Source organism: Tachyglossus aculeatus, chromosome 15, assembly GCF_015852505.1.
Source record: "Tachyglossus aculeatus isolate mTacAcu1 chromosome 15, mTacAcu1.pri, whole genome shotgun sequence".
NCBI classification, from domain to species: Eukaryota; Metazoa; Chordata; class Mammalia; order Monotremata; family Tachyglossidae; genus Tachyglossus; species Tachyglossus aculeatus.
This window is the reverse complement of record NC_052080.1, coordinates 21196533-21214201: the sequence shown is the minus strand read 5'-3', so window position 1 is coordinate 21214201 and position 17669 is coordinate 21196533. Positions and strand designations below refer to the sequence as shown.

General features: G+C 41.1%; 1 protein-coding gene across 1 annotated transcript in view; it reads right to left on the bottom strand.

Annotated features, from left to right (window-relative positions):
- Positions 1-6596: 6596 nt before the first annotated feature.
- Positions 6597-17669, bottom strand: part of ABCA5 (ATP binding cassette subfamily A member 5) — a 91167-nt gene continuing 80094 nt past the window's right edge. Inside the window, exons 35-39 of the mRNA XM_038757097.1 lie at positions 16839-16958; positions 16242-16391; positions 15643-15722; positions 12894-12949; positions 6597-11610 (exon numbers count right to left, since the gene is read on the bottom strand). Of these exons, the coding sequence (XP_038613025.1) occupies positions 11503-11610; positions 12894-12949; positions 15643-15722; positions 16242-16391; positions 16839-16958 (514 nt within the window). The 3' untranslated portion in view covers positions 6597-11502. The remainder of the gene's footprint in view (positions 11611-12893; positions 12950-15642; positions 15723-16241; positions 16392-16838; positions 16959-17669) is intronic.

Sequence of the window (17669 nt, the reverse complement as noted above, 5' to 3'; positions counted from 1 at the left end):
GAAATGCTTTCACGACTTGGGAAAAAATGGTAGTAGAAACTTACAATATCAGTTCGTACTGTCCCTTCGGTAGGCCATTTTCTTACTCTTTGTCTTGACTAGACTTCCTAAGGAGGATTCAATCAATTTCCCAAATCATTTTGTTTTAGAACGGTCTCATCTATCAAGGACTGAGTAACACTGAAGCAACATGCAAGCAAATTACCCAAGAAATGATGGTGCAGCAAGCGAGGAAACAAATCTCATTTGGTAAAATGTATTTCTCTGTACTTTCAAAACCATCAGTGGCATTTATGACACTAGTTGTGAATGTGATGCACTGGAAGAGTGCAAGAGAAGCAGAACACATAATCCCTCCTCTCTGGGATTTTACAATCTAATGGCCGGGGTGATAGGCAAATGAAAATTTTTTACACACAGTGACAACAGGAATTGAACAAGGCAGTACCTGCCTAATACCCTTATAATGTCTAGATAAGCTTTGTAATTGACTTTTTTTCCTTGACTTTTACCCATTAAAGGTGCCACGATCATTTCTGTCCTCAAGTTGCCCATGAATAGAGCAATCCTACCATTTCTATCAACTTCCCTGATTTATCATTTCCAAAGATTATTTTCTTGGAAATCTGTGTCATTTTGTCAAATAAATCCACAGAAAAAACAATCAATGGGGCATTTTGAAAGCCAGAGCTATATTGATGGTACTGACTTTTTTAACTATAAGGAAGCTTCTAGAAAATTAAAGCCAGGAAATTTATTCAAATATATGCAATTAAAGGAAAATAAAAGAACAGTAAGTTCAACCTGCTTTCGTGGCCAAATAGATCCCGAAATGCGGATTCTTGGGTTGTTTTTTTTTAACATTGTGGCAGCTCGTAAACCTCAAATTGAGTGCATTTGGGTTGAGCTAAATTGCTCTCCTTCCAATTAGAGCCCTATTTCACTCTAATGATCACTTACCTATTCGAAATGTATGTGAAACTCCTTAGAGATGCGGTTGGGTCACTGTACGTGCCATATATTGATAGACATTTTTCTCTATCCTTAATTTCATTTAGGGTCCAATTTGTTCTTTACAAACCTAATGGCAAAAGGAGATTTTAAGGTTATTGGGGCTATGCCAGAGGACTTCTAAGGAAGCTTATCTCACAGCACTGCTGACTGAATTAACCTGAGCACACTGTAGGCAGCTAATGTGGCTACCATTAGAGAAGCAGCGTGGCTCAGTGGAAAGAGCACAGGCTTTGGAGTCAGTGGTAATGGGTTCAAATTCTGGCTCAGCCAATTGTCAGCTGTGTGACTTTGGGGAAGTCACTTAACTTCTCTGTGCCTCAGTTACCTCATCTGCAAAATGGGGATTGACTGTGAGCCCCCAGTGGGACAACCTGATCACCCTGTAACCTCCCCAGTGCTTAGAACAGTGCTTGGCACATAGTAAGCACTTAATAAATGCCATTATTATTATTACCAATTCTGTTATCCCCTACTCTCCCTCACGCTTAGTACAGTGCCATACACACAGTAAGAGCTCAATAAATACCACTGATTCAAAGAGGGAATCTTGCACAGATAAGCACATATCTAGTGAACGTGCCTTCGTTGGACTGTTAACTCTTTGAGGGCAGGGACTGTGTCTGCCATTGTACTTTGCCAAGCACCTAGGACAGTGCTCTTCACACAGCAAGCGCTCAGTAAATGCCATCAATCGATTCAATCCACCATGGAGAGCACTGAAGAAGCCACTGAAAGCTCAGAGAACTGACGGGTGTGAAGGAATGGCCACAGTTCCAATGTTCAGGGAAGCAACTCTGAAAGACAAAGTTACAAACAAAACTCAACAGTTGCACAAAAGATACAGACAGCAACAAAAATTCCTGTGGGGAGGGATAGTGTCTGTGAACTCTGTTGTACTGAGCTCTTATCCACCTCCGCATCTAACAGGAGCTCCTTACCATCGGATTTAAAGCACTCAATCACCTTGTCCCCTCCTGTCTTGCTGATTTACTTAATTCCAGAAAATAGCCTGCAACTTTTTGCTTCTCTAATGCCAACCTATGCACTGTACCTCAACCTCATCTACCTAGTCACCAACCTCTCGCCCACATCCTGCTTTTGGCCTGGAAGGCCCTCCCTCTTCATATTAAACAGACAGACTCTCCCACCTTCAAAGCCTTATTAAAAGCACACCTCTTCAAAGAGGCCTTCTCCAACTAAGCCCTCATTTCCTCTTCTCCACTTCCCTTCTGTGTCATCTTTGCATTGGATTTGCACCTTATATTCATCCCTCCCTCAGCTCCACAGCACTATGTATGAATCTGTAATGCATTTATTTAATGACCGTATCCCCCTCTAAACAGTAAGCTTATAACAGTGTCTGCCGATTCTGTTATATTGAGCTCTCCTGAGCACCTAGTAATAATAATAATAATAATGACATTTATTAAGCACTTACTATGTGCAAAGCACTGTTCTATGTGCTGGGGAGGTTACGAGGTGATAATAATAATAAAAATGGCATTTATTAAGCGCTTACTATGTGCAAAGCACTGTTCTAAGCACTGGGGAGGTTACAAGGTAATAATAATAATAATAATAATAATAATGGTACTTATCAAGCGCCCACCATGTGCAAAGCACCGTTCCAAGTGCTGGGGAGGCCACAAGATGATCAGGCTGTCCCACGGGGGCCAGCGTGGCTCTATCAATCAATCAATCGTATTTATTGAGTAAGCACTCAATAAATACATTTGAATGACTGACTGAACTGCTAAAATAATTCGATTTTCCTGATAAGCTAACCAAGACCTTGAGACTAGTGTCAAGGTGGCACTTTTAGTCAAAGGTGCTGTGCTGGCCTCTTTCTCTACCACTCAGAATAAACTGGGGCCGTGTGATAGATGCAGTTTCCTCGACCTACTCTAGATAAACATACAATGAGGGACTCCATTTCTAGAACCACATCTCCTATCAGTCAATCAATGGTATTTTTTGAGAACTTACTCTACATAATCAGTCAACTGCATTTATCGAGTGCTTACTACGTGTGGAGCACTGTACTAAGCCAGTCAGTCAGGCAATCATATTTACTGAGTACTTGTTGTGTGGAGAGCACTGAACTAAGCACTCGGGAGAGTACAATAAAACAATATAACGGTCATATTGCTTGCCCACAATGAGCTTACAGTCTACAGGGAAGACAGACAATAATATAAATAAGCTACAGATACGTTCATAGTGCTGTGGGGCTGGGAGCGGGGATGATTAAAGGGAGCAAGTCAACAGGGAGTGGGAAAAGAGAAAAGGAGGATTTAGTCAGGGGAGGCCTCTTCGAGGAGATGTGCCCTCAATAAGCTTTGAAGGGTGAGAGAGTCATTGTCTGCTAGATATGAGGAGGGAAGGCGTTCCAGGCCAGAGGCAGGACGTGGGCAAGAGGTTGGTGGCTAGGTAGACGAGATGGGGACACTACGCTATAACAGAGTTGGGATTCACATTCTCTGTCACAAGGAGCTTATAGTCTAGCCGGGGAGACAGACATTAAAAGAAATTTTGGATATGCACTTAAAAGCTGTGGGAGTAATGTATTCAGTGCTTGGGAAAGTACAAGTTAGCAGGCATGATCCCTGACCACAATGGGGTGACAGGGATAAAATTATCAACAAGGAGGTTTTGTAATGCAGCCAGCTCAACAGCACTGAGGCAGTGCCCAGAGGACTACTGCTTTGTGGGTTGGGACTCAAAAGAACCACGGTCGATAGCAGGATGTCCGAGACCTGGGTTCTAATCCCGGCTCTGCCACTTGTCTGCTGTGTGACCCCGGGAAAGTCATTTAACTTCTCTGGCCTCAGTTCCTTTATCTGTATTATGGGGATTAAGACTGTGAGCCCCTTGTGGGCCAGGGACTTTGTCCAACCCAATTACCTTGTATCTACCCCAGCGCTTAGTACAGTGCCTGGCATATAGCAGGCGTTCGACAACTACCACGATTATTATTACTATTATTGTACGATCTAGTCTGTAAGCTCGTTGTGGTCAGGGATTATTATTACTATTATTGTACAATCTAGTCTGTAAGCTCGTTGAGGTCAGGGAATGTGTCTGTTTATTGTTGTATTCTACACTCCCAAGCACTTAGTACAGTGTTCTGCACACAATAGCACTCAATAAATATGACTGAATGAATTAATCAATGACAGGGATTGTGTCCAACTAGATTAGCTTTGATCTACCCCAGCACTTAGAACAATGCCTGGTACATAGTACTTAACAAGCACCATCATTATTATTATTAATTACTATTATTATTGTTTTTGGATGGCTACCACCGCAGACCAGTGTCAGCAATCCGGAGGGGGACCGCAAGAGGAGGGTTTGAAAGGAGAACCAGGATCTGTACGTTACCGATATGTCAGTGCAGCAGAGCTTCAGGTCAACTTGGTGCTCAGTTCTCAACAAGGGAGACGCTCTCTGGAGCAAAAACTTTCTTCACCTGGAATGCGAGAAGGAGGCAAAAGAGAAAACAGCACCAGGCGCTACAATGCACGACAACATAGGAGAAGCAGCATAGTCAGTGGAAAGACTACAGGCCTGGGAGTTAAATAATAATGCGTGACCTTTGACAAGTCATTTTCCTTCTCTGTGCCTCAGCATTTTCCTCTGTAAAATGACGATTCAATACCTGCGCCCCCTCCTACTTAGACTGTGAGCACCATGTGGGACAGCGGCTGTGTCTGACCTAATTATCTTGTATCTACCCGAGGGCTTAATACAGTGCTTACCAATCATTCGATAGGATTTGAGTGCTTACTGTGTGTGCAGCACTGTACTAAGAGCTTGGGAGAATATGATACAACAGAGTTAGCGGGCACGCTCCCTGCCCACAAGGAGCTGAAGAGCTGAACACACACTGCTGATATTATTATTAATTGGGGAGGGAGGTGGGGGAAGAGGAAGACAGAGATGGCAAAGATTTTTGCATTTTAAGTATTTCTAAGATGCACTGTCTCAAGAATACTTGCATTCTGTGCCCATTAAAACTCATGCCTGCAAAGACGGATGTATTTGAGTCTAAGTGTCCTCAGAGTACAAGGTAATCTTTAAGATAAATTTGATATAATATTTCTTGATTGCCCGGAACAGCCAGGCAATATAGTTTTTTAACAATAATCATAAGACTAGAACTTTAAGTACTCCAGGCTCATCTAATGGAAATCAACCCAAATTAAAAACCCGTTATCACTAGGGATTCAGTGGGAAGCAGCGTGGCTCAGTGGAAAGAGCCCAGGCTTGGGAGTCAGAGGTCATGGGTTCTAATCCCGGCTCCGCCACTTGTCAGCTGTGTGACTTTGGGCAAGTCACTTCACTTCTCTGGGCCTCAGTTCCCTCATCTGTAAAATGGGGATGAAGACTGTGAGCCTGTCGTGGGACAATCTGATCACCTTGTACCCTCCCCAGCGCTTAGAACAGTGCCTTGCACATAGTAAGCTCTTAATAAATACCATACTTATTACTTCACTTCTCTGGGCCTCCGTTACCTCATCTGTAAAATGGGGATTAAGACTGTGAGCCCCACCTGGGGCAACATGATCATCTTGTACCCTCCCCAGTGCTTAGAACAGTGCTTTGCACATAGTAAGCACTTAACAAATGCCACCATTATTATTATTATTATTCACTGTAAGAAAATGTATTACTTACCAAAAGGTTAAAGATTGGCTTTTTAGTGGCCAGTACTGAAATGAGTTATTTTATTAAGAATAAAACAGCTACTCATATTGGTAGTTTGAAAGAATGGATGTTAAGGGATGGAATTATGGTAAGCTACGCTTTCTTTTGCAGACAACGAAGTCATTTGGAAGGGCTGAAAGGGATTCTGCTATTATACCCTCTTGCCACTCAATCTTGGGAAAAGCTGCTGACTGACCTCAGTAAGTTTGAGGATCCATGAAATGAGGACTCTAATTCCAGGAAACAAATACAGTCTGTCGGAAGAGCTTTTCCTTGTTTCTCATCTGCTGCCATCATGTGGCCATGGAAAAGCCTATTCAAATTATGGCAAACTTCAATATAATCCCAATACCTCTGTCCTTATTTGCTCTTTGACTTAGTTAAATTTTTGGGGCTCTGATGATTTAAACACTAATATTAATCATAGTATTTGTTAAGTGCTTACTATGTGCCAGGCACTGGGCTAAGCGCTAGGGTAGATACAAGGTAATCATGTTGGACACAGTCCCTGTCCCACACATAACCCCCATTTTACACATGAGGGAACTGAGGCACAGAGAAGTTAAGTGACTTGCCTAAGGTCACACAGCAGACAAGTAACGGAGCCGGAATTAGAATCCATGACCTTCTGACTCCCAAGCCGGTGTTCTATCCACTAGGCCACGCTGGGGCACACTTCTATGCAGCTCAAGAGTCAGTATTTTGAGCCACCTATAAGAACATTTCTACATTATTTTATAATTCCAGTCAGACGTGACTAAAAGCCACACTTACGATGCAAATTTCCTACTGTTCACCCTACAATCTTTACATCTATTTCATTACTGCTTGAATGGGGAGCAGCTAAAAATGCATATGAGATTGAGACCATAGACTAATCCATTCCATATTTATTTATGTAGCACTCTGACAAAAATAAAAACAATTTACCATTACAGCAACCAAGTGATAAAGAACACATTGCCGTGTTACAAAATCAGTCTTCCAGGACCATAAATATCTCACAAATAATATCGTAACATATGGCTAAACAGTAGAACAAAATAAAACCAAAAATAGGTGAAATTGATTGCTGCCAACACATTACAAAGGAACATAGCATGTTGATCTGTCTAGAAATAAAGTCATATTTAAGAATAACCACCTACCAACTTTCAAATAGTAAAGCAAGCTATAGTTTCAGATGAGGCTTCTGGAGATAAACTTGAAGACGCAGAACCTTCTCACTTACAGAAACACACACCTTCATCTCATGCACCTCAGAAGAGTGAGTCTTTTTACAAAATACAAATGTCAAATGAAGATGTTCATTTTCTATTTGGACACCAAATCTCATTTTTTTCTGGTTGTTTTCAGTGGACTTCTAAGAGCTCTTTCTCAAATTGGGTTTTCAAATGAAGCACCCGGGGGCTTTTGAGGTTAGCTGATCATATTTAAAAGTAGAAATTCCTTTAGTAGCTCAAAACTCACCTTAAGTCTTAGAAAACTATGCAGTATCCTGACCTGCAATTTTGCAATAGAATTCATGGGTCAAATACAGAGAATATGAAACATTCAAATATAACCACAAGGAGAGATGACAAAGTTACATAAGGGAACAATAACATTATCTGCATAAGATGGAAAGATCCATAAAACAAGAGGGTGATCAGTATGGGTCACACAGCAACCATAAAATAACTGTACTTTACCCACATTCTCCCCACCGTTATTTTGAAGGGAAGGGCATAATCCTGAACTAATACACACTTAATTACCGATGTGCAAAAATAAAACGAAAACAATAAAGAAAATTGATTTTTTGTGTGTGCTAATGCTCAAGAAGTAACCTATCATTCTTAAAATGGTTGTTAACAGTGCAAGCGTCGATACCACAAACCAAAATGATCAATCACACATTAGCCCTGTCTACACGGGATCAAGGCGTATTCTTTGAAAGGAATTTTTTGGGTAGAAAATTCCTCATCTGCACTGCATCTGCAAGGGCCAATCATTATTTCAAAGGTCAAGAAGGATGGACTTGGGCAGACAGAACTATTGGCCTTGGAACTAAGACCCACTAGTTTCCTGCTGGCGAGCCTGCCCCGGAAATCCTGACATCAGTCTGTCCGCTCGATTAACCATGGACATTTGGGTTTTTCCGGGCTCCAGCTACATTCCCCAGCCCCCAAAACTGGAGGTTCACAACGCAACAAGAAAAAGAATCATTAAACAGGAAGGCTCGAGGTCTCTCTGGAGAAATTATGGAGACCATAAACTCTGCCGGAGGGAAAAAAGAACAACAAAAAACACTGACTGAATAACTTCTTCATATTGCTATTCCACTCTTCTTTGTAGAATAGCAACAAAATCAGTAGTGGTACTATTGCTAGCTGGCTAACAAGGAAAACTTCAATTGGGTTACTGAGAAACCTGTGTATTCTGTGAGGTATTTTATTTTTCAGCCGATGTTAAGTTTGCTCTGTTTGTCTCAGTCATTTTCTGAGTGCAAGAGGGAGGACTGACCTAATCGAACTTAGCCACAGCCTGAAAACTAAGCCCTCAGAGCCCGCTCTCGGCAAAGACACCTTTACACTCCAAAAGAACCTCAAAACACACTATGATAAACAGGTCATACTCTGATGGTTTTAAATTTATACCATATAAGAGAAGAACTTCACCTGTTAACCAGCAGGACAGCTAATTTAAAAAAGTAATAAAATGTTCATATAAAAATAAAGGTTCTTATTTTGTAGATCAAGTTTACTTCGACATATAAGGGGAAAATTAAAAAGAGATGGAAAGATAAGAGGTTTAAAAGACACAAGGATAAAGATTTCAATTCATTCAAACTGAAGATGTAGTAAAGGTGATTCTAGTCCCAGAGTTCCTAAAATATTTAATTTTGTGAACAGAAAAGCGTTTTGTACTAAAGATACCAAAAAAAGTATCAACTGGTATTTCCTCTCTGATGCTGGAAATCTCTCCTACCACTTCATTAAAATGGAAAGATTAAATTAAGGAGGCTCCCAGATTTAAAAGCTAAGGCCCTCATTTTTTTCTTAAAAGGCATATATATTGGCAGAGGTTTTCATGCACCATAATATAAGCAGTAAGCATTATAGTAAATGTATGTTTGTTCACTGTGGCTGCAGAAAAAGTGGTAACATTATTCAGCAGTTTTCGGACTTAACATGCACATTGAAAGCAAGACCCAGTGATAGTGTTTCTTGTTATCCTTTATAAAAACAAAGTCCCCTTTGTGGTTTAGACAATGTTCCATTATGTATTTGACACTATTTCTGGTCCTGCAATCCAGGACATTTTAAAATGCCTAAACAATGTTTCAAAAACTTCAACTTCAGTTAAAAAGTATATTGAGTCAAACATAAAATTTGTTTTTTTTGTGTGTTCAATTCAGTACTGACTCATTCTGTCAAAATAGGAAAATAGGGTTTTGGGTTTTAATTTTTTTTTTGCTACGAAAGGGTAATAGAACCATTTCCATTAATAGATTTAATCTGTTGGAAAAATGCTAGATAACAAAGAGTTTGGGACTCTTACTCTGAAAATTACCACAGCCCCTACAAAGAGCCAATATAGACTCTAGACTAGAGTCCAAAAATTCAAGAATAAAAACACCAATGAATTACAATGCAAATAATGAGTTTTTGCCATTGAGAAATTACCACAACTTCATCCCTCAGAAAACCATTTCCCTTAACTCTCTTGATATATTTACAGACACTGTATCTTTCATCAGCACTTGCTTCTGGCTCCTGATTTTTGGTCTAAAGTTATTCATAACCCCTAGGGCAAAGTATGTCATTGAGTACTGGTCACTCAGGTATGTTATTCTGAACTCTCTTCATCAATGATTGCATGGAAAAACACAAAGCACCATCATTAAACTAGTGAGAAATGCAAGGGGTTTCTTTCCAATGTGTTTTCATGCTGAGGTCAAGTCAACTTTGCATTACATATGATTTCTGCATAACGGCATATGACACTAGATGAGAGTCAATGAAGACAAAGAGGAAAGGAGTGGAGAGCCAGGATCCTGGTTGAAGAAATGTGTTACATATTTTGGGATGTTACAGTAAGACTACAGTACGATGAACAGAGACTGAAGATGCCTACTAAATGAATACTTAACAGGGAGGGTAATGCAACCCAAGAAGACCTGCAGCCTGCAGGTCTTTAACAAAGGGATTGTTTTTGCATGTCCTTTTGGATGACAGGAGCTCAGAAAGATGATCTTGAAGATAGAAACCACTACTTCTAAAGTTGAAGCCACTATAGGAGAGAGCTGCCTTTCAGATAGCCTATGCAATATAACGGTGTAAAGAATTTAAAATGGAAAGGCAATGAAATGCGAGTTTCATTTACTTCTGCCTATAGTTGCAACAAGCACAATGTTATCTGGTAAACCCAGGCAATGACCTGCCTAATGCAAGTTGTTTTAAAGCATCAAATAGATACAGCCAGCTGGACCAATGTAGCATGCCTTGGGGTTTTGACATAAGGAATTAAGCATGAAAAGGCCTTAAAGCTGAGAAATGGTAAGTCATTTATTTTGCTTCTCAGAGGATTCAAATCGTGGCTGTAATGTGTAAATTGTTCCTACATTAAATCTACTTAAAATTGGATGTTCAGGTGAGGAAGGTCGAGATGTTAGCCTTTAATACTAAATGATGGGTAATACAGGCAGATCAAGTTAGCAATTCCCCAGGGAAATTATTAAGCTGCAGTCATAAATTATTCCTCAACAGCATTAAGGGCTACTCTATTCAAAAGGGCAAATACGGTTTTAAACGGTTCAAAGTCTTGCCGTAGGGTGGGGATGGGCAATTACTTGGGCCTGGGGAACATTTGCCAGGTTTTACACTGCTATTGACAGCTAGACACACAAATTCGTCATGGAGAAGACAGTGCTGAGGCAGACAGAAGGGAAGGGTTTGGGGAAACTGCCAACATCCATGCGTCCATTAGCAGTGATCCCTAGCCATTTACAGACAGGGTGGGTGACCCACTGCAGAATGTCATCCCTGAAGCAGCTACATGCCAGAGTGGTCCAAGGTTTCCACAGCAGCCTGGGAATAAGCTTGAAACCATCGTGGCGAAAGCATCCCTCCTTCCACACACCTGCTGGAAGCTGAGATCTGGCTGATCAAAGACTGTATTTAGACTCTCAGCCCCACACTGGATTGAGAGTCACCAGATAGGCTTAGTCCCTAAAGGAATATGCCCCCATGAAAATTTTGGTTTTGAAGGTTCTTTCCAAGTAACTTAGCTTTGAAAGTGCCAAATTCCTTTGGGGAAAATACAATGTCAATTAAAAATGCAAAAACCAGAGTCGCAAGTGCCATTTCAATTCGACGTCACATATTAATTTCACCCTGCTGGAGGAACTTGGCTCGTTAAAGTTTAGCATTAGAGAAAGATGGGCTATCCAAAAGAATGGAGCAAAATTCCACCCACGGAAACTATCAGTAGTAAAATGATAACCAACATTAAGACTAAAAGATGAATGTAAAGGAAATAAGCCCCTCCCCCAGCCCAGAAACCAGGTCCAAGCCAAACAAACTTTAGATACTCACAGCACTGTCAACACGACAACAGAGCATTGCAATTAAATAACTTTGTAAATGGAAGTCAACGGACACCGCCTATACTCCAAACACTTTCATGACTGTTAGGTCACTTTAAAAGGTTATAACAGTCTTCTACAAAAAAAAAAAAAAAATAAGTGAGGCAGAAAAGAAAACTACTGAGTGAGAGGGTTGTGGAAGAAAGTGTTCAAAACACCACTCTGTCTTCCTGCGTTCTTTCCCACCAAAGGGTGCTGTTTAAAGTTCCAAAACTGTTATCTTCCTCTTCTTGCTCTTTAGTAAGTTCTACAAAAACCTACAACAGAATGAAAAGCGAAATAAATGCCAGGTCAAAACTAGGAGGTTCTGCTTGACTTATCTGTAACAATTCTTCAAGCACTGAGAGAAACAGAAGGGAGAGTCATCTCCATGTGCCAGATCTGAGCTGATTATGAATCCCATGCCATAGGACGGACCGTCGTCATGTATTTAGACCAGGTTTTCAAAACTAAGCAGGACCGTAGATGGAGGTGGGCACTGAATTCAGTCTCAGGATGACTTACTGATTTTCCTAGATGGTTGAGAGATTCGGCCTTCTCCATGTACAGGAGAGCGGGTTTCGAGGAGGGATTCGAGCGGGGAGCCAGTGCTTCTGCCCATGGCAGCTCCTAACTGGAACCAGCATGGTCCTTGGGCTCTGCCCGGCAGAAGTGGTTGGGGCAATTAGTGGCCACCATGGGATGAAGCAGAATAGCATCTGCTAGTCAACTGACTGACTCCCTTCTCGCCTACGAGTTCATCACATGGCGAGCCTGAATCAAGCCACGGGCCGATTCTGCCCACTCCTATGAACACAGACTATGAAACTGTTGTAAAAGGGTGCTTCTAAGCATGGTTTCAAATCTGGATCACTATGGGCCAAATTAGAACCCATGCAAAACTCAGCCTTCTGTTGCCATTTATTCGAGTTGAGATAGTGACAGTAGCACAATGACATGTCCTAATGAAATTTGTTAAGGGTTTGTGGTCTGTCAAGCATTGCACTAACACTGGGGTAAAAAAATAAAAATAAACTATGGCCCTTCTTAAGCATTTACTAAGTGCCAGGCACTGTTCTAAGCACTGGAGGAGATACAAACTTATCAGGTTGAACACAGTCTCTGTCCCACATGGGGCTCATAGCCTTAATCTGCATTTTACAGATGAGGGAACTGAGGCCCAGAGAAGTGAAGTGACTAGCCTAAGGTCACACAGCAGACATGTGGCAGAACCAGGATTAGAACCCAGGTCCTTCTGACTCCTAAGGTGATGCTCTACCCATTAATCCATGCAGCTTTAGATATAAGCTAATTAGATAGGACACAGCCCCTGTCCCCCATGAGGTACAGTTTAACTAGAGGGAAGGCCAGGTGTTGAATCCCCATGCCAAGCATTGAATCCTTAAAAAAAAATAAAAACTCAGATTCTTTCGGTTATCATCTGAAATAGAATTTTGTTTTCCTTATTAGAGATTTTATTTACAACTTTTCATCAATACAAAAAGCCCCACCCTTGGGATCCATGACATAATTGAATAAAATTATTTTAGTTGGACTTTACCTGCTCCAGGGTTGCCTGAGAAAAGCTGTATTCCTCTATTTTAAAACTGTGTTTTGCTGTAAAAATGCAAAAAGAAAGTTTACTACAAGTTGTAATTTCTTGTAAAGAGATGAAAATGCTACCAACGTAGAATCTATATTAAAATTAGGTTTATAAAAGCAGATATTAATTATTTTTAATAAAAAATAAACTTTAAAGTGTAAAAAGTTCTACTAATACAGGCATTTGTTAAGGGCTTATTACATGGTAAGGACTGGGGTAGGTAATAATAATAATAATAATAATTTTGGTATTGGTTAAGCGCTTACTATGTGCAAAGCATTGTTCTAAGGTACATAGTTATCAGATCAGACACAATCCCAGTCTTATTTGGGGCTCATCTCTCATCACCCATTTAATAATAATAATAATAATAATAATGATGCTATTTGTTAAGCGATTACTATGTGCGAAGCACTGTTCTCAGTGCTGGGGAGGTTACAAGGCGATCAGGTTGTCCCACAGGGGGCTCACAGTTTTAATCCCCATTTTACAGATGAGGTAACTGAGGCCCAAAGAAGTGACTTGCCCAAAGTCACACAGCTGACAGTTGGCGGAACTGGGATTTGAACCCACGACCTCTGACTCCAAAGCCTGTGCTCTTTCCACTGACCCATGCTGCTTCTCCAATTTACAGATAAGGAAACTGAGGCTCAAAGAAGTTTAATGGACTTAGGTCACCCAACTCGCCAGTGGCAGAGTTCACACTAGGGACCAAATTGACTGACTTCCAAGCCCATTGGTCTTTTCAGAGACCACGGTGCTTCCCTTTATGCTAAAAAGTTACAATGAGGAAAATCAAATCATCATCATCATCATCATCATCATCAATCGTATTTATCGAGCGCTTACTAGGTGCAGAGCACTGTACTAAGCGCTTGGGAAGTACAAATTGGCAACACATAGAGACAGTCCCTACCCAACAGTGGGCTCACAGTCTAAAAGGGGGAGACAGAGAACAAAACCAAACATACCAACAAAATAAAATAAATAGGATAGATATGTACAAGTAAAATAAATAAATAAATAAATAGAGTAATAAATATGTACAACCATATATACATATATAATCAGCCCTGTGAGCCATGCAAGCAGGGACCCTAACCTCCTTAGAACAGGTCCTTTGGACAAGCGGATAGCAGCTTCTTCTTGGACAGACATCCTGCTCTCTAGAGCTGCAAGGACATCGGCAGAGATGTGATAAGTCGCTCTGCTTCTCATACCCCCCCTCCCTGGCCATGCTTGTGATTCCAAAGTCTAGCCAAGAAGCCAGTGGAGTTCCTCTTTTCCCCAGTGAGATCGAGGGCTGGGCTATGGGCTCTTCTTCCACTCCCTTCTGAGTTGCTTTCACTTGTTCCCTTTCTTCATCACCCCTCCCAGCCCCACAGCACTAATGCACCTATCTGTAATTTATCTAGATTAATGTCCGTCTCCTCCTCTAGACTGTAAGCTCATTGTGGGCAGGGAATGTGTCTGTTTATTGTTATATTGTACTCTACCAAGTTTTAGTTCAGTGCCCGGCACTCGGTAAGCGCTCAATAAATACGACTGACCGCCTCCTCTTGTCTCCAGGGCCTGTCAGGCTTGGTCAAGCTTCAGGGACAATCTAAGACCTCTTCTTCCCCTGACTGGCTCTGGGAATAAGACAGAGGCTCCTCAACCAGGGAGTTTGCCAATGAGCAGTGTGGCTTAGTGGAAAGAGCCCGGGCTTGGGAGTCAGAGGTCGTGGGTTCTAATTCCACCTCTGCCACTCGTCAGCCATGTGACCTAGAGCAAGTCACTTAACTTCTCTGTGCCTCGGTTACCTCATCTGTAAAATGGGATTCAGACTGTGAGCCTCACGTGGGACAACCTGATTACCTTGTATCTTCCCCTTGCACTTGGAACAGTGCTTAGCACATAGTAAGCACTTAACAAATACCATCTTATTATTATATGTGGGGTGGGGGAAGGTCATCTTCAGTGACTGTCCTATAGCCCTGGCATCTGGGCAACAAAGGATGGGATGTGACCTCTTTGTGCCTCTCCAGAACCCATGTGAAAACTCTTAGTGCCACTCATCAGGTTCCAGAGACAACTGGAGATTTTGGCACTCTACCTGGCTTGAGGCCTGCCTCAGCACCTTTGCTCTCTCCTACCAGGTCCCAGGGCCACCTGGGACTTTTCTTTGCCCCCACTGAGGGTAGGGGTTTCTCCCATGGGAAGCCACAAGCCATAGAAACCTTCTCTCAGAGCTCCATGGACCCCGCCTTTCCGCCTTTGCTAGTCAACAGTGGCTCTCACAAAGCTTTTCCGTGATTATAGTTGTCGATTTCAATTTTTGTTAAAAAAAATTGACAATATATCACGTCAGCCACTATACTTCAAGTATTTCCTTGAATTTGTTGTTCTCCATCCTAGCCCCAAACCAGATTTCACAAACTGCGCCCCATTCCACCCATTTAATTTTGTCCAAAAACAGAGTAATCAGAACCCTAAGGTCTATCTTCTGAGATTCCTTCCAGGATGTGGATGGGCAGATGGTCGACTTACCCTATGTAAACTATATCTCCATTCTGCAGGGTTCAAAATTTCTCTTTGGGAAATAACAGTATCTGACAAGTAGCACTTTAAGTGCTTAGTGCAGGGCTCTGCTCACAATCAGCACCCCATAAATACCATCAATTGATTGATTTGTGAATGGATTGACTGCTGAGCAGACATTTCTTACCTTCTTCCATCTTCAAAAAAGACTGTGCAAGGGAGTGTACATCTTCTTTGGGAATTTTAAAAGCCAAAATGGAAGAAAAACTGCAAAGCATAAATTAGCAGAGTTTTACAGAGGCCCAATATATTGATCCTAGAGAAATTTTATTCCTAGGTTTCCTGTGTGCTCATCGTGTTTAATCATTAAGACTCTAAGTAACCACAATTTTAAAGATTTTTTTGATGAAATTTAAGTTCTGGAAATCTAGTAAGATGTCCAATACTTCTATGCACTTATCCTCCAAAGTCTTCAAAAAAGGCTTTAAAGGGAAGTGGAGAAGACCTAAGGGGGAAAGAGACATTAGCTCAGACCTCTAAACTCAAGCATGAGCAGATAGTAAATCAGTGACAGAGCAGAGATAAAGTTCACATCACTGAACTCCAATTAGCTTAAGCCGTCAGCTCTGATAATACTGATATTTATTAACAGATAGGTATATAAATATATATATATATATATATATATGAACGAAAATGACCTCTTTCCTATGATAAGCATACAGAACAGATTTTCCAAGACTACTTATAGTTAAGAGTCGGCTTGCTGAACTTCCTAATATTTACCTTTCTTGACGGCTTGCATTTGGGAAGATGTATTGAATTTCTCTCTGTAGATGATCCACCTCCAGATTTTCTATGCAGTCCTTCAACTTAATTTCTAAGAAGTAGCCTCTTCCAAATTTGCTCTTTAGATGCTGTACAGTGCCAATACACCTATTGTAGTTAGGAAATAGGTAGAGCCAAATTATGCAAACACAGAATGGCTGACTTCAAATATTCCACGCTTTAAAATTAACCTAACAAAAACTATTACCAAATCCTTGTGTAAAAAGAGGCTACACAATTTTAAACATAAATTAACCATGACAATAAGATTAGGCTAACTCATTTTTGTGCATATGCAGGTTTGCTTTGCAAGCGTGACACGTGTCTATTGACTGTTGCAATGCACTCTCCCAAGTGCTTAGTACAGAGCTCTGTACACTGCAAGCATTTGATAAATGCCACTGATGGATTAAAACATAAAAAGAAACCCAGATTTACATGTGAGCAAATACATGCACGTGTTTGTGTAAGTGTTATAAAATGCCTTTAAATGGAGGTATGTTTCTTCATTTACCAAAGTCACCCTCATTTGCCCCGAAGGTTAAAGAAACCTACCTTAACTGCCCAGACACGAGGATAGCTACTCGATCACACACGGCGTCTGCCTCCTCCATGTAATGGGTTGTCAGGATAGCTGCCCGCTTCTTATTTTTAAATGCAGCACGAATTGCTCTCCTACAAAATGAATCAGTATAAAGAAAAACGGTTCCAATGATCCAGATTCCCAGTTCAGTTTTTTGGGTTCCAACAATATGGACTGATCATTTGTTTTGGCTCAAATTCCACGTCGCAAACTATTCAATTTTTCCTCACCTCTGACTACCCTCTTTCAGACTCCGATCCTTTTTATTCTCAAGCTTACAGAATAGAGGGAAAGTGGTCAAACCTTGGATTATAGATAGAACATTTTCCTTTAATAAACAGGTCATTAAATTTCAAGCTCTGGGAAGGACCGGTGCCCCATGGAGTGGGAAGAGCACGGGCCTGAGAATCAGAGGAACTGGGTTCTAATTCTGGCTTCACCACTTGTCTGCTGTTTGATCTTGGGTAAGATACAACTTCTCCAGGCCTCGGTGTCATCAACTGTATAATGGGGAGTCAGTACTTGTTCTCCCTCCTACTTACACCGTGAGCCCCCCATGGGACTGGGACTGTGCCCGACTTAATTAACTTGCATCATCCCCAGAGCTTAGAACAGTGGTTAACACAGAGGAAATGTTAACAGATACTATAATAATTATTACTATTACACTAAACTGCCTTTTGAACACAGATTCCCTGAGCCAAATATCAAAAAAACCCAACAAATTTATGTTTCCCTAGAAAGCTCATCTGCAAGAAGTTTATTTCAGTTCAGAAAACTGAATTTTTATTAGTAAGCATTTG